Below are 22,076 nucleotides of genomic sequence, written 5' to 3' on the forward strand. Positions count from 1 at the left end.
TGAAACGGAAGTGACCTAAGGAATCGCAATACCTTAACCGACATACATGATTATAAGCAACACTTACACGTAGAAGCAGGTTAGTAACTGACATACAGTATTTAATTATGAAATATACTATAAAACAGTAACGAAGTTGGCTTGGCTCATTTTAGTCGACATCATGTAAACAATACTCTCATCATCATTTAACGTCCGTTTTTCCATGCTGGCATGGATTGGACGCTTTGACCAGAACTGGTAAGCCGGCTCCAGTCTGATTTGGCTTGGTTTCTACAGCTGGATGCCCTTCCTAACACCAACCACTTCACAATGTGTGTTGGGTGCTTTTGATGTGACATTGGCACAAGACTCTTGCTGGCCAATTCTCTTCTGCAGTGGGAATGGCCTTAACATGGATATAATATAGATATATAGGTGTTGTGAGCTATCTTCGTCACTTAGAAGTAACTCTTCAGTTAGTCCTTATATCTGAACCATGGTTGACCAACATTCCTGTGTCCACTCTCAAACTGGCTGTCGATGAGGACTTTGGGTGTTCTTTTGTCATTCATTCTGACAACATGGCCAGACCAGCGCAATTGTGATTGTGTAAGGAAGCTCTCTATTCGACATTAGTGTATATATATATATATATATTGGAGGAGGTGATGATGAAAATGTCCTAGTGAGAGATACAGGTGTCTTGCTGAGACAAGATCAGGAATGAAGACAGAAACAGGTGTGCTACTGCAAAGGAGATACATGGTTGTCCAACCTGAGGGAAATGCAGGAGAAGGAAAAAGAGAATGAGTAGAAGACTGCAGGACGGAGATGGTGGCAAAATGCCAGGCATACTCACAAGGGACAGGGATCAGAATATAAATGGGATGGTTGAGTGAAGGAAGAGAGAGATATAGATAGTGGCAAGTGCCAGGGCATACCCTTGAGGTTCAACTGCCATAATAGGAGTGGCAAGATATTATGAAGGAAGTGCAGTTAAAGAGTGCGAGTAAGTGGTGAAAGACCTGGGTATATATAGAGTTGGAAGAGCTACTGGATAGCAACGGTACAAAGGAACAGGAATGTGAGAACAGGATTGGGGAGTGAGAGCTAGGCTTAGTGAATGAAGGAGGAAATACAAGAAAGAGGTGTGAGATTGGTTTGTTGGGGTAGGGTGAGGGAAAAGTTTTCTTGTTACATGTGGGTGGAACACCCAGGCTGAGGACAAGCAGAGAGCAATGATACAATGGCACCGGGCCAAGAGGATAAGATTGAGGAATGGGAGGTAATCATAGTATGCTGCTTTAGAAGTTTGGAACTAGCAATAGTCACACAGAAATATATTTTGCTGGCCACCACCCCTGCAAGTTTCTGTTGTCTTCTTCAAAGTTATTTAATTATGACCACTTAATACTCTGTCACTGTACATGATACTTCTGTCAACTATTATTAACACAAATCAGATCAACTAATCAAACCAAATACAACCTGATGTATTGGCAACAGCTTGAAATAATAATAAACCAAACAAAGTTAAAATGCAACTCTTTGAATTGATTTCTCACATTATGACAATGAGGTGGCAGAACCAACAGACTGTTGCGTACGTAGTATTTTGCTTCTTCCTTTGAGATTCTGAGTTCAAACCTCTAAAGGAGCAAATTTAACACTCATTAAATTCTTAAAAGGTAAAATAAATACTACATTTATCCTTATTTATCAGAAGGGGTTTGGTCCCAAAAAACATAGCAATAAATGAACCATCACCATTAAGGCAACGAGCTGGCAGAATTGTTAGAATGCCAGGCGAAATGCTTGGCAGCATTTTGTCTGTCTTTACAATCTGAATTCAAATTTTATCGAGGTTGACTTTACCTTTCGTCCTTTCGGGGTCAATAAAATAATGGACCAGTTGAACACTGGAGTCAATATAATCAACTTACCCCTACACCAAAGTACTGGCCTTGTACCAAAATTTGAAACCAATAAATAAATCAGCTCCATGCACTTTGTAAATGGAACGAATGGTAGATTCAGTGGCACCAAACTCACAGCAGCAAGACTTCCACCATCACATATTTTCCTGATAATCTCAACTTTTTCCTTTAGAGAATAAACTCACCTGCATCATTTGTTAGGATGAGTTACCTTCATATATTTTCTATTCACTGGTCCCATGTTGATGGGTACAAGTGTGTAAAAATATGCAGCCTCCAAGAATGGTCATGTAAACACAAGTGATAATCAGTGCATTCTGGTTGGCTGAATATTGTAGGTGGTTGCTCTGAAAATTAGACCCAGTCTTATATTAATTTTGCATCCAAAAACGCACTAGGGCTTATTTTCAGGGGATGTCTTATATTCTTGTGGAAAAAATCCAAGAACGACAAAAAAAGTCTCATGTCCTCGTGTAAAAGGAAAAAATTATAAAAAGGAAACCCATGTTTTTAGTTATCAAAAGTTTATTTATTTGCTTCTTGTTTTTAGTCAAATACAAACATGACTTCTTGGATGTTGCGTTTGACAAAGTTTCCATGCTGATTTTTCTCCATTCTATATTCAATATATTCATTCACTTCCATCTGCAAATAATCCTTGAAGGGCTTGTTTATTACAGGATCTAATGTTTGTAGATGTGTGTGTGTGTGTGTGTGGCTGTGTTTGAGCTTGTCCAAAACCTGAATGAGTACCATTGCAAAGAAATTTTCTCTTTTGAACAAGAGACAAGAAATTTTATCTCACCTCCTCCATCTTTCTCTCTACCACTATATGCACACTATATGAGGAATTTTGGATCGTTCTCCCCTCCTCGCCTTGTTTTCAGGGTTTGGGATTTTCCTTTTTTAGACTTACATGTCTGAAATATGGAAATTATATAATCCAAACTCTCATCAAAGTATCATTATAGCTAAATGTCATTTAGAGGATGACATTTTGAAGAAAGTTATAAAGAAACAATCGAAAAAGTGAAAATGATTCGAAACTCATTCAAAAAACTTATTTTAATGATATAAACATAAACGTAATCCTCAGTATCGAAAATGTACCAAGAAAATTTCAATAAAGAAAAGTAACTATGCACTTTTCAAAAAGTAATGAAGAAACAAATTCGAGGACGAGGTACTATAGTGTAGATCTGCCTTGAGACATCCTTCCACCCTCTTAGCCATATTGGTCTGTGGCTCAGATTTATTTCAGTCAACACGAACGAAATATATCTGTTATATGGGGGGAATAATGTGGGTTTAAACAAAATTTAGATGTCAAAATGTAGGAGACACATTAAACTATATATATATATATGTAGACGATAAGTAGACAGATCTTTTATTTTGATGTGTTTTAAAAGACGAAAGACAGAAATTTGTACGAAAACAAATAGCGGAAGTGAAACCCTTCAAACGTAAAGCGGGAACCATTTCTGTTCGGAACCGACTTCTTTGACATCAGACATCGCTCAGACAGAAATAATATTTACGCAGGTATATATATATATATATATATATATAGTTTCACAATTTAATGGTTTATTTATTGTAGCTTGTTTCTTCTTCAATTTTCTTCTTATCAATGGCTTTTATATATATATATATATATCTCCTCCCCGTCAAACTGTTATCTGGATGTAAACAGACTGCTACAAGTCAAGTCTCCATCTCCACCGACTGACTACGTCTAACTGGGATACATGCACACAATGTAAACAGTTCCAAAGTGGAATAAATCAACCGAGGGTAGGGATTATTTGGTCTAAGGTTATCCAAGCTAGTTTGGTTTTTGCTGGTCGGAATTGAAGTATAAACTAAGTCTTGCTGCTCTGATCGGGACAATTATTGTCAGAAGCCCTTTAGATAAACACAGGCCAAAGAGAAAGGCTCACACAAGTTATTAAACAATAAAGGGTAAAGTTATAGAATATATATAGGTAAACACAACAACCTTCGATACCAAACAGAAACGATTTGGAGACTCGGAATGGCTTCAATGTTTATATTCGCTTGATTGTGTTTATTTGTCGATGGATTAAGTAAACGTTACATACATGTCTATAGATAGGTTAGGGTGATATATATATAAGTGGTACTCGAAACAGCCATAGAGAGAGGTATAGGTGTGCATGTGGATATATATATATATATATATATATATATATATATATATATATATATATATATATATATATATATATGTGTGTGTAGTGTCGAGTATGTACGTAAACAAACTCCAGGGACCACATCCCAATCTCAGGCTGGAATCTCCGAATGTCTCCAAAATTTGTAACGTGTGGTGTTTTATTGCTTGTGAAATATACTTTAAAAAAACGGTCGTAAATTTAATTAGTTACAATAATCACAGATTCTTCAAATGTTTCATAATATATATTATTGTAAATGTGTGGAATTCTTGAATATCTACAAAACTTTTTAGATGTTCTGTGTTGAAACTCATTATTAAACAGTGATTAACTCAAATTAACCAAAGTGATCACTTCTATAAAACGATATCTTCCTAAATTGAGTGAATGTAGCATGTCGTTATTATGTGGTTTCAAGGTAAAGTTGTGAAATATGAACAACAGAAACATGGTAGGTATTGGGCGGTTTGCAAGCATCTCGTTTCTGTGCGGTCCCTTCTGTTCACCTTTCTGAAATAGGGATATGTTGTTATTGAACAACTTCCACCAATAGACAAAAAGAAGGAATATTAAGTTTTTAGCGAAGTTTGTGTGCAGAGATGTGTAGGGAAACATTAATTTGACTAAGTTCGTTTCATTTATTATATTAAACTTAAATATATATGGGTTTGCCTCCAATTTATGCTATTTTATATCACCATGACATATGATGCTATCGTTGATCACTTGACTGTAAATTCTAGCATTACTTTAACCCCATTCCTCCGTATTTATTTAGTTCTTTTTTCTATTTTTATTTACAGATTTTAGTTTATTTTTTTTAGTCATTCAAAGTTGAAGGAAAAATGTCTGAAATGAAACCACAACATCATGTGTTTTTACAATATTTCATGTCAAAAGGGCTCGTTGACTCAAAAGGAGTTCGTAACCTCTTCAAGTTGTGTTGTAAAGACATGGTTGACGCAAGTTCCATGTCGAGCCAGAGTGAATGGATGCAGCAACTGGCCAACTTTGTAATCATCATCAACAACAACATTCGACCTTTTCACCTGAACATCCTGAAAGGGTTTGATGAGGATGATGGCACCAGCTATTACTGCCTGGTCAACACTTGTGACAATGCAGTTACACGACTGTCTACAGACTACTCGGTCAATGAACTGGAACTTTTCAAGTTGTTTCTCGATCGTATTATGAGTTCAAGCGATGCATCAGTTGGATCTGTACAGGTTAGCAACATTATCTTTTACTTGTTTCAGTTATTGAACTGCAGCCATGCTGGGGCACCACTTCAAAGGGTTAAGCAAATTGACCCCCAGTATTTTCTTTTTCTTTTTTTTAATCTGGTACTTACTCTATACATAAATTACTCATGTGCCAACAGTGTTTAATTTTCATTTTAAACTACTCTGAAATTACTGTCCATGATGAACGGGTATTTACAACTGCCTCATATCTCTAAGAAATTTAGTTAATTTATAAATACAGCAATGGTTAAAATCTACATACATGTGTGTGTATATATTGGCTCGTCCCATTAATAATGGCGATTTTTTATACTTTTTTTAAATCTTTCACAATTAAGATAAAGTTCTTTTTTAATCTAAAATATTCTCTCCTTCATTTTCTACAATGCTCTCTCATTAATCTGGTAGACTTGCAAGGCCCCTCTTCCAAATTTCATTTGTCCATGATGAAAAATACTCTTCCGGTACTATTCTGACCTCGTCTACAGAATTCATATTTTTTCCATCCAAATGATTTTGAAGACTGGAATAAATGTTAATCAGATGAGGCAATGTCTGACGAATATGGTGGGTGGAGCATCTCATTTCTATAGACCTGCTCTATGTTGTTTATCTCCTCCAAGTCAGCCTAAGTGAGTAGACTTAGCATAAAAAACATTCCAGCTTTGACCATCCTGTTTGATTTGAAGGAAAATATGGCAGACCAATGAATCGACTACGTAGGGGCTCTCATTGATTTTTGCTCTCTTTAAAGGATGCAGAGATCTGTGTTAGTCAGGATTACTATTAACATTTCATGTTTCATTAATTTGGTGGCATGGCTATTACAGTTGGACACCTTTCCAATCACCAACCAACACTTTACAGAGTTTTCCTGTTATTTTGTGTCAACAATACAAAAGAAGGTTGTCTTGGCTCTGGTCATTTATCGACTAACATCAGTGAAACCAAAGCCTGCCATCCTTGAAAATTCCTAAAATGACAATGTTTTTGATCATCGGTCTGCTTGATCAGGGCAGACCTGTGGCTAAACAATACCCATATTAAACAGAGCAAGAAGACTTCCTTCTTTTGTTGTATGTTGGGGAGGGTCATTATGTTAATGATGAACATGCACATTGCTTCTTTTTTACTTCTTTTATTAGTCAGCTTGTTAAGCGTTTAACCAATTATCTAATTGTTTGTTTGATCAATCAATCAACTTGCTGAAGCACGTCTGGAATCGAGATGGAGGCCATGTTATTAATGAAGTCAAAAATGGAGACGAAAGGACTTTGACAAATCTGATTAATTGGCAGAATAATTAATCAAAAATTCAATTAGTTATTTGGTTAAATAGTTAACCAATTGACACTAATGATAATTGTTTCTGCTATATGTAGTAGAAGGCTTGAAATGTTGCGGTTGGGGGATGTTGATCCCATTCATCCCAGTGTTTACTTAATTCATCAACCCTGAAAGGATGAAAGGCAAAGTTGACCTCCTCAGCAGAAAATGAACTCAGATCGAAAGGGCGGACGAAATGCTGCTAACGATTCTGCCAGCTGGCCACCTTAATGATAATAATAATGATAATAATAAAGGAAGTTATATAGAATGTTTAGTATTGGCATAATGACCCTCCCAACATGTTTCTTCACACAATTTCACATCAAGAATCTTGCAAACCAAATACAAACATAGAGTTTCTTCCCTTCTTGAAAACTGGTTGCAAATAAAATGGCCAAATTTATAATTTTTCTATCAAGAAGTCAACATAACAATAATAATAATAATGATAATGATGATGATAATGATGATAATAATGATTGGTCCTTTATGTGATTTGTTGTTGTTGTAATTTGCTTTTATTTCCTCAATTTGTTTCATTCACCAGGCCCTGAACCTGACTCATGAATTGGAAAAGAAGATGAGCAAGGACGATGCTCAACGCTTCTTTGATCGGATGGTGAATGAAAAGTGGTTGAAAAGGACATTACGGGGCAAGCTACAGCTGTCAACACGAAGCATCCTGGAGCTGGACAATCACATTCGAAAAATGTACCCAGATTTGGTGGAACTGTGCAACATATGCAATCGTTTATGCCTGCAGGGCCAGTCATGTCTAAAGTGTATGGCAAAGTTGCATATCTTCTGTGCAAAGCGTTACTTTGAAAACCAGGCAGAACCAAAATGTCCGAAATGTTACACTCCTTGGACCAACACAAATCAAAACCGGGAATCTGTGCGTCGCTCCTCTCGCCGAGATACACGTATGTCATATGAACAAATGGAAGAATAAACTGTAAGATGGTGAAAAAAAAAACATGTTTGTAAAAGATTGGTTCTGCTTTTCTTCTGCAGAATTTTCAAAACTGTTATGGCTGAATATCAGTCTTTCTCTGCTGTTGTCCCCTTTTGTTCTTTTAAATCTTCCTATTAAATTTTTTTCAAGTCCCTTACTCTCAAGTGATATTCTACAATGTCCAATGTAAATTACATCCTGATGTGTTCAACTGTTCTCTCAACCATAAAATTTGCTCCATCACTGTTAATCCTCATCTCTCTTTCATTAACCTCTTCCTAAAAACCACAATTATCAATTACCCCCCCCCCCCCAAATTCATAAAGGTAACAGTGTTTGCTGTCATTGTCTCATTGATAAGAATTCTCTGTCCTCCTCCATCAACAACATGAGCCAATGCTGGAGCATCTACACAGTTACTCAACCTGCTAGAAGTAGCAGCAAAAACTACCTCAAAACACTCCTTACCAACTTGGAAAAGAAGAAGGCCCACTGGATAATGTGGTTTTGGGTGCACTGTGTCTGGTAATAACAAGCGAGATGGTCATGGCTGGAACATCTTTAACTATAGATCAGCTCAATTAGAGGACCTGAGAAGAACCTTCCATTTTTAATTGGTGGCTTAATCTGGAGGAAGAGGTTGTGGCTGTCACAGGCTGTCCAAGGCCAGTGAATTTCTGAATGGTTGATGTTCCTCTTGAACTGCTGCAAGAAAGGAATTATAAAGGGTCAACCCTTTGGGGGTAGGGGTTGACAAAAGGGTTAATAGAGGAGGACTGGGTGGTGGTGGAGATGATATGGTCACCAGAAGAGATGAATGAATGACGGAGGACATACAAGGACATGGAACAAGACCAGCCATCTGCTAGAAACAGAAGTCACTGTGGTTGCTGGATAAAAGATGAAGAGAAGCTGTGACATGTTAGTGAGTGACTTCATGCCAATCAGTTGGATTGCCTTCCTAGGATATCTGTATATGTGTAATAAGAGCATTACCTCAGGTGTGGGAACACTCCTTCTCCCACTGCTCCTCGTCATCATCATCCACTTTCCCTGCCTTGAATAGGTCAGATGGAATCGGTCGAGGCAGATTCTCTCCAACCAGAGGCCTTTCCTGTTGCCAGGCAAAGCAATATTCCCCTCTGGCCATCATTTGTATGATAGTGAGGCCCTCTTGCAACCATCATGTGATGTCACAAGACAAGGGTACACACATACACATGATGAGCTTCTTTCAGTTTCCCTCGACTAAATCCTCTCACAAAGCTTCGGTTGACCTGGGGCTACATGGAAGAAGACACCCGATGGATTGAACCAGAAATCCCATGGTTATGGAAGCAAGTCATACCTCCACCTAATCGTTGGGGGCTGGATCATTTTCTGTCCCTAAAGAAGGCTTGTTATTGTTAAATTGAGAAGGTTTGTTTATCAGGAGAGATTCCAAATGGTGCTGAAGCATTCCCGGTGATCTTAGAGGTTTTAACAGCATCAAGGAGGCAGGAACAACCTGTTTTTCCTCTCTGTTCCTTGGTGCTTCCATACTTCTCTTTAGCATCATCATCATGTCGTTTTCACATCCACGTTTACCATGCTGGCTTCCGTGCCGGTGGCACATAAAAAGCACCAACCGATTGTGGTTGTTGCCAGCCCCCTCTGGCCCCTGTGCCAGTGGCATGTAAAAAGCACCCACTACACTCACGAAGTGGTTGGCGTTCGGAAGGGCATCCAGCTGTAGAAACACTGCCAGATCAGATTGGAGCCTGGTGCAGCCTCCTGGCTTCCCAGACCCTGGTCAAACCGTCCAACCCATGCTAGCATAGAAAGCGGACGTTAAACGATGATGATGCATTGGTCAGAATCTAAGTTATTAAGGTCGTATTCTTAGGGTCGATGCTCTTTTACCAAATTTTGTGTCTCGAGTAAGGAATATTTATATCTTTGCACAAGAAAACCACTGAGGAATGTGTGATGTGTTACAGGAGATGGAAATAAAAATACGACTGCTACTTAAATAATGTCAATGGGAAGATACACACACACACACACACACGTGTGTGTATATATATATATATATATATATATATATATATATAATAGATTTATTCTGAATAATACGGACGACAAAGTATGCTGGAAACTTTATCACAATGATTGTTTTGGCATAATTCTGCACTGCTCCCATTTATGGTCTTTGTGCTGCTCTACACTTGTATTTCTCTGCTCTTTTACAGCCATATTTTGTCCACTGACCCCTTATCTCAAGCCTCTCGATTTCAATCGAGTTCAGGCCTCTGTTTTAGTTGTACATTAATTGTTCAGTTTTTCCCTTTTTCCTTAACCATCTTCTTGTATTTTGCACTTGCCTACATACATGTATTAGTATGCACATATATATATGTGTGTGTGTGTGTGTGTGTTTGTAATGTATATATGTGGGTGAGTGGTTGTTCCTTGTATTAATGTCAACTAGTTTGTCTCTTTAGCACTTTTCTTCTACTCTTTTCTCTGCATAAGTGTAGGTATATATATATATATGTATGTGATCTGTGCCTGAATGCATATGCACATACAGATTCTTTTCTAGCTCTGTATGCTAGCCCCTATATGTTTTACTTCATCACTTAGACCAACAGTTCTCAAGGCATACCAGAGATCAAAATAAAAACTATTTAGACACTCCACATAGAAAGTTTAAAACTCCTGTATAAATAGCATTGCTTACTTTATTTTATTAATCATTTGTGAATAACAAAATTATGAACAACACATTTTTCAAGATGTTGAAGCGTTTATATGAATCATTCGAAAGCCTTAAATTATATTTTCAAAAATATCCATGGCACAACTAGAAATCTTCCGTTCCATCACATTTCACAGTTAGACCATCACTTAATGCTTGATTATCTCCCCTTCAAACATGTTCACAGTTTTTCAAACACACTTGTTCCTTTAAGGCAAAGTCTTGCCCAAAAATATCCTAAACCCCTGTCTTCATTGCAGATCAGTTTATCTATTTTAGGGATATTATTAACTGCTTTTTTCTTCTTCTCCGACCAAAACACATAACTAGTTCTTTCAGGTACAAACTTTTGTTTCTTGTTTTCTTCCTTTTTTTCCCCAAAGTGACCATCAAGTCATACAGCATAACCAAGTCATTGGGTGAAAACTCATCTTGTTCTGTGAAACTAATGTAATTATAATTAAAACTGTCTTGCTTGATTAATCCTTTGGAAGCAAAGCCTTCTGTTGCTTCTCTACAAAAGAGAAATAGAACCATTACGACAAAACAAATAGGAGTGTCATTCTTTAAAATTCTGTAAAAAGACAAAAAAAAAAGGGGGGATATCTCACTCTCCATAACAAAGTATAAAGATCTTTTTGAAGAGATTCGCACTGTCTTCGTTCTAGCAATAAAATGGCAGTTGGTAGATCAACCCAGTTAAATACCTGTGTAGGAACAAAACTATGAACAATAAATATGCCTTTCCTGGAACATTGTCTAGAATTGTACTATATGATATGGTGTGTATAAACTTATATATATCAGTAGATATATATAATCATGCTGTGTGAATTTCAATTTTTTTGCCTGTCTGTGAAGAAAGCTTTATTTTCTGGAAGACAAGAGGAAAACCTTGTCCAAAGGTAAGGGTGTGTGGTGGAGGAGTTTTATATTTGTTAAAGAAATTACAATGAAAGGAATAATAGGGACACAAATGCAAACAACTTTTCTTTTCTTTTTTTTTAGACATTTATATCCACACATACATCTCTATAAAGTTAATTTTTTTCAAAACTCTAATTGACACTCATTAGAACAAAGCATAGCTAAAGTCAGCCTATTTAATTAGCCACTTGAATTATACTAATGTATCATTTCTTTATTGACCAAATATGCATCTACCTTTTTTTTATATTTTATTTTTCTCACCTCCTTAATCCTTTTGATTACCTACCCTAATCCTGCTAACCTTTATACATAATGTTTTTTTTACCTTTAAACCATTTCAGTTTATTACCTTCAGGGCAATAAAATTTCCTTTCATCTTGAATTTTATATGAAATATAAGACTCATCCTCTTCTAGTCCCACCTCTTGACGAGGCTTTCCTCTGCTCTTCCTATCAAAAGATACCAGAAGGCAAATCTTCCTTCACTGGTTGACCAAATCATTATTCCAACTCAACATAAAATGAATTCCACTCTCCTCTCAATATTGAGTTACATCATCAACAAATTTGCTTTTAAATAACTTAATTTGAACATGTCACACATATTTCACTATATAATGGCTTCTTTTTTCATATAACAATCTAAAGAAGCCACTACAAAACAAACTTATAAATTGCTTTCCACTTTTAAATATCAAAGAATGTATATTTTTCACTCCATAATTTGTAATGGGTTCTTTCTCAGAGAATGTTTGAACCAGCATTAACTTTAAATCTGTTTATTTAAACAACTGTTGTAGTGTCTTAGCTGTTGTGGATAATAAGCATTATGTTGTATAGGTTTGTGTATATAAAATGTGTATTTCTGAGCCTTTTGCTTCTCTTCAAAAATGTATAAACATTCCACTATAGCGGAAGTGGGTGGGGGGCATGTATATAAAATTTGGAGGTGTTGTATAAATAGTGTTTGTTTGAATTTATAAATAAAATATGTTAACCATTGACTGCCTTCCTTCTTGGGGGTAATTCAATAAAATACTTCATATTTTCTAGCATGAAATATCGACTCTATTATGGCTGAGAAATAACAAGATTACTGAAAGCAGTCCTCAGGGTCCACCGTGGCCTCAAGTTGGCTCTGGAACTGTGTACCTGGGGATATCTTCAAACACCTCCTGGTTGTTGGCCACTAGCTAATAAGCCTTGGTGTCGCAGGTAGAGCAGTTGGTGTCTTTGTCAATTTCAGCCCAGACATACCATTTCTGTTTCTTTCCTTAGGTATGGGCAAGTAGATGAATCCTGGTGCCACATGTGGCCTTCAAGCAGTAACCCTGTCTGACCACAGCCTCCAGCAGTTGCACATAGCAGTCTGAATTGAGCTTGAGGTTCTGTCCTGAAGTTGGATGAATTCTGACATGTGAGTGTAGTCAGAAAACCTGCTGTGTCCCTTTCTGCTGGCTACGGCTTTGTAGTCTCTGTTGCAGCTGGAAACTGTAGTCAAAGCCTTACTGGAGAGAGTTGCTGCTGGAAGGCCATATGCGTGGTAGTGGGATTGGGCTCTTTGCTATACGTCGTGAAAGAGCCAGAAGTGGTTGTTAGAGAATTTCTATGACTTTGCCAGCGCTAATTTCTGGCCTCTTAATCCCCTCGATTGTAATCCCATGGATTACTATGTGTGGGACATGGTTGAGAAATACACCAAGGCTGAGCTGGTAGCCAAAATCAAGGAGTTATTCAAAGACTTTCTCAGGGACAGTGAAGAATGCATGCACCAACCGTCTTGAGGCTGTGATGGAAGCTGAGTAAACTTATCTCGTGGCCATAATCTAATTGATAGTTTTTTTGGGGGATGGAATATTGAGTTTTCTTTACCTTTTATGCAAACTGTCAATCAAATTTAGTCTGAACATTGTGTATGTTTGTATATCCATATGTGTGTGAGTGTGTTTGTATCTTCTTTCACTTTCACACACGTCTACAACCAATTTCATGTGAAAACTTCACATCATGTTAACCACACAAGGACTGTTGTTAAACAAGTGGAAAGTAAGTAGAAGAAACACAGCTGAATACTAGAATTCTAGGAAACTGGTGGTGTTCGTTCACATCAGTGAAAATTATTTCAATAAAAGGCTAACATTAGATCTTAAAATACAAACTTTTCTTCTTTATTTATGTAAGTAGTTAACATGTCTTTTTTTTTTGACTATTTAAACAGTTTCAAGTTTTTGAAATACTTTTGTATTGTTTCTTTCTGGTCGGGTTTCGTGGCCAGGCAGGTAGCTATATTTTCAGGTTGTTCAATCCAGAGTTTGTGATCGATATTATTAGAGAGAAGGGTAGATGAAAGTTGATGCAGCTTTTCTTCATTGGGAATCTGAAAGAAAGGGAGAGAAAAATACAATTTAAAATGTGTTATAGGCAATAGAAGCAGTATCAAATTAAAATAGCCAGTTTGTGCCATACTTAATGGACATCCATCACTGAAAGGCAAATTTAGTATTTGTCCAGAAACAACATTTGTTGTGGATGTGTTCTACTTAAAGACAATATATTGGAGCGAAATTCCTGAGTCATTCATTTCTCTTGTTACCTATATTATGCCCAACCCTACAATAAACCACCACACCATTTCTTTCCTCCTCAGGACATTGATGTCCTGAAATTCTCCTCCTGCAGCCATCAATTTGTAACTCTTCAAAAAGGAGAACAATAAATCCAATAAACCCCCTGCTCCCAGGAAAAGCAACAAGCCATGTGTGCTCTGCATTGTCTCTAAACTAAAATCTAATTTAAAAAGAAGAAAAAAAAGGGAACAACAAAAGAAATTATAACCATTTGAGGAGGGATGAAATTAATTGAGGTGATTGCTGTAGTTGATTGACCCATGGAAGATGGAAAGTAAAATTTAGATATTTTAATCTACACTAATGGATCATAATTAAACACATGCAAATGTTTTTGACTGAGCAAAGTAATTAATGCAAGGCTTGGAAAGGATGAGAAATGCATAAGTTGAGAGAGTTTGGATGCTGGGAATATGAGAACAACCAGATTTGAAGAGTCATAATAGCAGAAGATGAGAAGAGAGCAGATTCAGTGGTCCAGAAACTGGAGTTTGTACAAGAGGGACTTCATGGCAATTAGTCAGGTGAGTTGTGTTTAATAGCACCCACTTCTTTATGTTATTGGTTCAAATCCTGCCTTAGTCAACCTTGTCTTTCATAGGTTTTGGGTCAATAAAATAAAATACCAGTCACGTACTGAGGTCGATGGTACTGACTAATACCCTCCCCCTCAAATTTCAGGCCTTGTGCCAGAAATATTCGTATATGTTAGGATTGTAGATCACCAGAAACGAGAAATTAAAAAAAAAAATTAATTTCGTTCCTTGAAGTGCAGCTAGGTTTGATTCATTTTGTCAATCCTGGCGAAGTAGAACTATGCTTAAAGACATTCTAGCCATAACCATCCGGCCAATCTTATTTGGGAGTATCTTGGATTACATTACGGTCACCCTTCACGTTTTAAAGATTGTAATGTGTGATTTGAGGGAGATTCGGTTGTTATTTCAAGGGGGTCACCAACTGATTACAACCCCTTTTCTCTGGAAATGTGTGAGAATGTGTCAATATAAGAAATTATCGTTTTAGTTTAACAATTTGTAATTTATAGCACCAATGTTAACGAAGCCTCTGTGTAGTTACTCGACATACTGGAAATAACAGCCAAAATTGTTTCAAATAACAATATTTTTGAAAATTTAGAAAGAAAAAACAAAACAAAACGAATAACGAAGATACCCTAATGTAATTCTATACATAAGATGCCTTGAAAACAAAACCACAGGGTGATCACAGCTTAAACATCTTTTATCATGGGTCTATTTAATTAAGTCTGACTTAAATGATTAACGGCAAAATTAAGAGCTTTAACATCAGATCAAACAGAATAGCCTGGAAGAGAAGTTGCACTCGACCCCTCCTTCAGTTTTGTGATATTGGTGGTCGCCGTTCATAAGTTTGTTTATGGTGAGGAAAAGAGGATCCCGAAACGATATTCTTTTTTTCCCCTCCATGTCACACGAATTTCACCAAAGCACACACACGCGCGCTGTTTCACTCACCTCTAGAACCACTTTGTGCATGCTATCGATCTTCTCCAAATATTGTTTGCAACCGGCATCGTCTTGGTGTTGATGTAAAACAGCTGAGCAAGCATGGCACGCTTGAGCGATCACCGCTCCTAAGGGCCACGACAACTTCTCTATTAAATCCTTACGGACGACAATATACTGAACGATTACACCTGCCATTGATTTCTTTTCAAAATTCTAACCCAACAGACACATTAAATCGAATTCTACAATTACAATGAATACTAAGAGTATCAATGGAGATTTTATTTCTTGAGCACCGTCAAGAAACGGACCGAGGAATATCACGAGCAAAACTGTCATTGGTTAATATTTATTCAACGCACTGATTGCTCTGGTTCTTATTGATGTTTAACCCTAGGCCAGCCCTGATAGAGTAGTACTCTGATCAAAGGTGTTCCAAATATGATCATCCAGCCCATCTGTTTAGGACTACACTATCGAATTCACTTTTTATTTAAAATGCAACGTGTGTTTTGAGTGGACGGGTGCAGTTTTGCTGCTATTTCTAGTAGATCGAGCGATCACTTAAAGCAGCGGTTCTCAACCCTTTTAATATCCGGGTCCATATCCAAAACCTGGATATTTTAGGGGACCCACACCAAAAAAAAAAAATAATAATAATAATAAGAAAAGTAAAACTCTGGAAATTCATTAGAAATACGCTAAGATATATTTGGAGGTGCTTCTCTCTAAGTAAAGAAAAAGCAGCAACTCGAATTGGGGTATTCTGGCAAAACTATTAAAACGGAATTATTGGTGATTAAGGTGAAACTAGAAAGAATCATATATTGTCAAGTGATGTTATTATCCAAGTCAGTTCTGACCGAAAAGACCAAAGATTCTCGCCGTGACCGTTCTATCTTTCTTTACGTTTAATGGATATTATTATCCAGTATGCCCTTCCAATAAAAACTACTATGTTTCATTTGTGTGACATTTCGTTGTTACATCACCATGATGCTTCCTTTAATTCGCCAGTCAAATGAGTTTGGTTTTCAGTGCCCATAGCTCAAGAATTCTCTCCATTTACCCCCTTCATATTCTGTTTTAGATACAACTGTTTACATATTAAGAGGGGAATCATGTAGTTGTCGACCCCCACTTCTCTCTCCATATCTTTACGAAGAATTTCAAGCTGAACATCTCTCTGTAGTAAGAACTCAAGATAGTATATCTTGAGAGACTCCCTAAATTTGAAAACTATCAATTAATATCACACCTGCATCCAACTAGTTCTTTGTTTGTGAACCCCGGGATGAAGAATAGTAAACCTGATGCCGGCAGGATGATTCGAACTTCGTGTCCCCATTCTTCACCCTCAAACATACATAGATGTGTGTAAATAGTTCTTTGATTTCTGCTATTAAGATATATTTCCCCAAAGTATTCTACGCATATCAATAAAATAAATAACTATATACATGAGTTATTAAAGACACACACACATACGCGCGTGTATGTATATTGTTAAAAACTGAAACTTCCTTCCGCCTCTCTTATTTCTTGTATAACAAAGAATTATTCTCCAAAGGACATTCAAAAGCCCGATACAACTAATTTCAACCATCAATCGACTATCACAAGTGTCTTATAAAAAGGTGGCGAGCTGGCAGAACTGTTGGCATGCCGGAAGAAATGTTTTGCGGCATTTCGTCCGCATTTACGACCTAGGTTCAAATGATGTCAGTCGACTTTAACTTTCATCCTTCTGGTGTCGATTAGAAAAGTAGTTAATAATTATTTCAACTTTATATTGTGGAGGAACCTGTAAAGTCAATTGTTGACGCAACTAAATTTGCTGGTTGGACAATATTTAATCTGATTCAGGATAGAACTGAACCAATAATCAGCTGCAAAACATACTTCTAGAACTTCAAAGCTCGCCTTATGATTTCTATTGAAGCAATGACTGTGGACATGTTGAAAATATAACAATCCCAACAATGAATCCTTTTTAGAATTATAAGGCAAAATAAATTCTTTACCAGATCAATTCTACCAGTATTTAGAATCAAACTTGTTTAAACTTCAAATTACTCACTCATAATGAACCTAATTACGTGTGTATATTTCCATGTATACATGCGAATCAACGTGTGACAGAAAATCATCCTTTCACTTGACACAGCAGCTTCTGTGGATTCCTGCATGCATACATGACAACGTACACACACACACATGGCTAACATTTACAGGCTGAGGAGTGTGTAACATTCGTTTTAAGTCAGTGGCTTGTTCACAATGATCTTATAACACGCACGTGTGTAAAGTGTGTGTGTATATATATGTGTATAAAATACATGATATATATTTGGAGACTCAATAAAATTATGTCAGACTCTTGTATTAAATCCTTTATTCGGTTTATGAATATAAAAGCGCGCTTTTAACTACACACACATACATAAACTTGGTAAGTCTTGTGTCTTAACTTCTCCTTAGTAACCAATGACTCCTTCCCATCCTGATTTTTTTTTATATACACTCCGCTGACATTGGTAATTGCGTTTACACAAACATTAGATACAACTATATTCCACCCCTCCCCCAACTTGTCACTTATATACACACCCGTGTAGGGTACACACATACGGATACGTGTATATAGGTATAACGCGACATGATAATTATTCAGTGCTGATCTTTTTCTATTATAACGTGTTATATGTAAGTATGTGTGTAATATTGCATGTAAATATGTGTATAATATTGCATGTGCTGACAGAGAAAGAGCTGAGGTTTAGAATGAAGGGAAAAATATAAGAGGAAAGAGAATGAAAAGCGGGAAAAGAAATAGAGACTGAGGGAGAAAGGATTTAGATAGAAAGAGAGAGAAAAATGTTTTTTAGAAAGAGTAAAAGAGATAAAGGGAAACTATTAGAAGAGAGATAGAAAGAAAGAGAAAGCGAGAGGAATAGGGTGAGGGGAAGGAGAGAGAGAGAGCGTTGATAGAGATATAAAAGAGTGACAGTGAGAGGCTGTTGAAAGGAAGTTAATTTGTCGTTGGTTGCATTTCCGATATAAGAGCTCTATCCAAGGGGAGGTAAGTGTTGCCGTATAAAAGTCTGTCTCCGGGCCAACCTAGAACATTCTGGCAGTGTTAGGAAGATGACGTCGGACAAGCAGAAGGAAGCAGTGATTGAGAAAGATAAAGGCAATGCCTTTTACAAGAAAAAAGAATTCGATAAAGCGCTGGAACATTATGAAGCCGCTCTGAAATTAGATCCAACCAACATTTCAATCATGACCAATCGTGCAGCCGTTTACTTCGAACAGAACAAGCTGGATGATTGCATCAAAGAATGTGAGAAGGCCATTGAGGTGGGTCGTGAAAACCATTCGCCGTTCAATGTGATTGCCAAAGCGTTTTGCCGCATCGGCAACGCTTACCTGAAGAAAGACAACCTGGAGAAGGCGCTCACCTATTACAATAAGTCCCTCTCTGAGCATCGAGTGCCCGAAGTTGTGAAGAAGGCACAGAACGTGGAGTGCATGATCAAAGAGAGGGAACGGCTTGCCTATATTAACCCGGAAATCTCTTTGCAGGAGAAAAGCAAGGGCAACAAGATGTACCAGGATGGCAACTTCCCGGAAGCTATCAAACATTATAATGAAGCAATTCTCCGCAACCCGGAGGACGCAAAAATCTACAGCAACCGGTCGGCTTGTTACATGAAGTTGATGGAGTATTCGTTGGCCTTGAAAGATGCCGACGAGTGCATAAAAAGGGATATGACTTTCGTGAAGGGTTACCTGAGGAAAGGTGCCACATTGTTGGCGCAGAAGGAATCGACCAAGGCGGCCGACGCCTACTCGAAAGCTCTGGAACTCGACCCGCAATGCCAAGAAGCGAAGGAAGGTTACCAGAAATCGGTGATGAGTCAAGGCAACGACATCGACAGTGTCAAGAAGAGAGTGATGAACAACCCCGAAGTGCAAAACATTCTGTGTGATCCTGCCATGCGGGCGATTCTTCAACAGATGCAAGAGAATCCCAAGGCAATCAGTGAACATCTGTCCAACCCTGAAATCAGGGACAAGATTGACAAACTCATGGAATGCGGCATTATCGACATTCGCTGATTTCCTTTCTTTTTCTTTTTATATATTTTCTTGTCCCCCCCCCCATGTTTTGTTTGTTTATACATACACACACACCTCAAACACACCTTTTATAAATACCCTGTCTGAATGCACTTTCAACATACACTTGCCTCTACATAACACATCTACTCAACTATTTCTATCTCACACGCTACTTACATTCATCTATGTCCTTTTTTTCTTTCCCTTCTTCTCACATTATAAATCAAACCAACAAAAATAGCCACCACCACAACAATGGTTACACAAAGTCCACGCTTTTAATGTTTTCTCCAAGCTGCCATGTTCATTAAGATTTGCCATTATTAGAATTATTTAGAAAAAAAAAAAGGCTCTCAAGAAGAACCTGAAAAACACATCCCCAACATCGCCTGTCTTTATTACACCATGAGGCGACATGTTTTGTGTTGTAATGACTAATTGTTATTATTCGTTCATGATTATTGATGATAAATGAAATAGCCGAGGGGATAAGTTTGTGGGGGACTTGTATTTCTTGGTCATGAGTTCAAATCTCTTTACAGACGGTTCTATTTTGATGCTAGCCTCCGACGGTTAAATCGTCCTAAATGAAATCTCATTGTTCAGTGTCCGGGTTACACAATCCCTGGATGTAGATAAAATGAAATGACAGAAACATTACATCTTTCCAAAATTAATTATTAAGTACGATTGAGGGGACAGTGTTTACCAAATACACATTTGGTTCACTTACCTCAGCACCAAACACAGCTTTCACTCGTCGCTTAAAGACCCCCTACTCTTTTATTCCTTGCTGGTCCTTAAGTTACCTTAACTGATACTGCTGTGCTTAATGGGCTGCAAATATATACACATACTCTCGTCCGCGTCTGTATGTGTGTGTGTGTGTGTGTATATATACATACGTATACACAAACACTCGGTTATTAAGTATTAGACTTATGGACGATCTTACATGGAATACGAAACATTTCAATCCACACACACATGTACACAGAGCAATAAATACTTCCTGTGTGTCTAGGGTTTGCCCTCTTATATTGAGTCATGCTAACGATGATACCACCTCAAGTGTCCAACCCTCCGCATTATTATTATTATTACTACAATGAATATTTTGTATGAGAATCAACACCACCATTTGCTGCTATTGGACATTATTACAAGACCAAACAACAACAACAATTAGATCCGATCATAATTAGAAGTGATTATATAAAACCAGTCAGCGTGTGAATGTATAATTCTTGCTCCTCCTCCTCATCTCTTTTCCTGTATTGGATGTATTCAGTATGAGAATCAACAAATACACAAGTTTAGAAATGATTCACAGATTTCTGTTATTTTTTTTTTTCGTTCTTCTCTCTTGTTTTTGTTATAATGTTTTATAATTCTTCAATATTTGTAAAGTTTGTCATTTATTACCAAAGAGGGGGAAGGCATTAGTGTTGCTTCGTCCGAATTCTTGTCCTCTACAAAGTTTTCAGGATTCGAGGCTTTTATCAAAAAATCTGGTTTCACTAGATCAATTTCCGACTTTATTCTCTTGGTTTACCTCAGAAACATGTTGCCGAACCCTCTAGAAAACGAAGAAAAAATGGTGGGTGGGCGTGGGAAAAGAAATGGTGGGTTTCTTGCAAAACCTACAACGAAAACCCATCAATGTTTCAACATGGCCAGCTGTTATGGCTTTTCTATGTAAAGAAAACCCATTTTTGTATCATGGAAACAACTTCTCTTTTTAAGTAAATCTAGCTTTGTCACACAAAACAGCTTTGAACTGATTTAGAAAGATAACCTCGCTGTCCCATTTCATCTACCGATATTGATCTTTGGGCTTTCAATCATTTAAGTTATTTGGTTTACAGCCAAATCTTTCCGTTTTAAATCTGGCCCATAGTCATAGTAACAAGCCGGCTTCAATTCCTTATGGAACCAGTTTACAAATATTTCTGCTAGTTTCCTAAATCGAAACCACAGAACATCACAGTGTCTGCCAAAAACTTTCCCATGTAACACGTTTTTTCCCCTGTACATATACAACCCCGAGTTTAATTCTTTGGCTTACCTACACAAGTGTCCCCTCCCCCTCCGACAAATAGATATTTTAAAGTGAAATTTTCTACAAATATGCTTAAGGTGGTGTAGATTCTAATTATATCGGAATTCAATATTTAAAGAAAATTGGACTTGCCTACATCCTGACACGCATCACAAAATGAAACTTGAAATTTCGAAAAAAAAAGTGTATGTATGTGTGCAAATGCACCAATATTTTTTTCATATTAAATTCCGATATAATCGTAATCTATACACTCTGAAAAAGTATTTGTCGAAATTTCCATTTAAAATACTCATATTTCGGAAAGTTATGAGGAAATGTCTCGTGTGAATTTTCCAAAATCCTTCACCCCCCCCCCCCACCCTCGGAAACCTTTTTTCACAAATTCCGATGTAATTGGAATCTTTACCATCTGAAGTGTATTTGTAGAAAATTTCATTGAAATGTTTAT

At 37.2% G+C, this 22,076-nt stretch overlaps 3 protein-coding genes across 7 annotated transcripts in view; 2 read left to right on the forward strand and 1 right to left on the reverse strand.

Annotated features, from left to right (window-relative positions):
• The window catches only part of LOC106869000 (non-structural maintenance of chromosomes element 1 homolog), a 41,996-nt gene extending 29,677 nt beyond the window's left edge, over window positions 1-12,319 (forward strand). The window contains exons 1-3 of one of the 5 annotated variants that reach the window (XM_014914487.3): window positions 1-79; window positions 4,921-5,346; window positions 7,241-12,319. The exon at window positions 1-79 is cut by the window's left edge and continues 202 nt beyond it. In XM_014914487.3, coding sequence (XP_014769973.1) covers window positions 4,963-5,346; window positions 7,241-7,645 — 789 coding nt within the window. In that variant the 5' untranslated portion in view covers window positions 1-79; window positions 4,921-4,962 and the 3' untranslated portion in view covers window positions 7,646-12,319. Of the gene's footprint in view, window positions 1,586-3,206; window positions 3,465-3,618; window positions 3,717-4,920; window positions 5,347-7,240 lie in introns of those variants that run through there. The other 4 variants (XM_052975884.2, XM_014914486.3, XM_089340472.1 and 1 more) reach the window with 4 other exon arrangements.
• A 1,145-nt stretch (window positions 12,320-13,464) lies between these two features.
• On the reverse strand, window positions 13,465-18,311 carry LOC106868998 (putative peptidyl-tRNA hydrolase PTRHD1). Its single transcript, XM_014914481.3, has 2 exons — window positions 15,445-18,311; window positions 13,465-13,695 (listed from the first exon to the last, which is right to left on the reverse strand). Exons 1-2 carry the CDS (start codon window positions 15,631-15,633, stop codon window positions 13,525-13,527), a joined length of 360 nt encoding a protein of 119 aa, XP_014769967.1. The 5' UTR covers window positions 15,634-18,311; the 3' UTR covers window positions 13,465-13,524.
• A 254-nt stretch (window positions 18,312-18,565) lies between these two features.
• LOC106868995 (stress-induced-phosphoprotein 1) lies at window positions 18,566-20,889 on the forward strand. Its single transcript, XM_014914479.3, has one exon. It carries the CDS (start codon window positions 18,586-18,588, stop codon window positions 19,558-19,560), a length of 975 nt encoding a protein of 324 aa, XP_014769965.1. The 5' UTR covers window positions 18,566-18,585; the 3' UTR covers window positions 19,561-20,889.
• Window positions 20,890-22,076: the final 1,187 nt, after the last annotated feature.

Source organism: Octopus bimaculoides, chromosome 23 (genome assembly GCF_046866305.1).
Source record: "Octopus bimaculoides isolate indiv1 chromosome 23, ASM4686630v1, whole genome shotgun sequence".
Taxonomy (NCBI): domain Eukaryota; kingdom Metazoa; phylum Mollusca; class Cephalopoda; order Octopoda; family Octopodidae; genus Octopus; species Octopus bimaculoides.

Coding starts and splice junctions, on each gene's coding strand:
- LOC106868998 (XM_014914481.3), bottom strand. CDS start 15,633: ATGGCAGGTGTAATCGTTCAGTATATTGTCGTCCGTAAGGATTTAATA. Junction 13,696..15,444: donor TGCACAAAGTGGTTCTAGAG/GTGAGTGAAACA, acceptor CCTTTCTTTCAG/ATTCCCAATGAAGAAAAGCT.
- LOC106868995 (XM_014914479.3), top strand. CDS start 18,586: ATGACGTCGGACAAGCAGAAGGAAGCAGTGATTGAGAAAGATAAAGGC.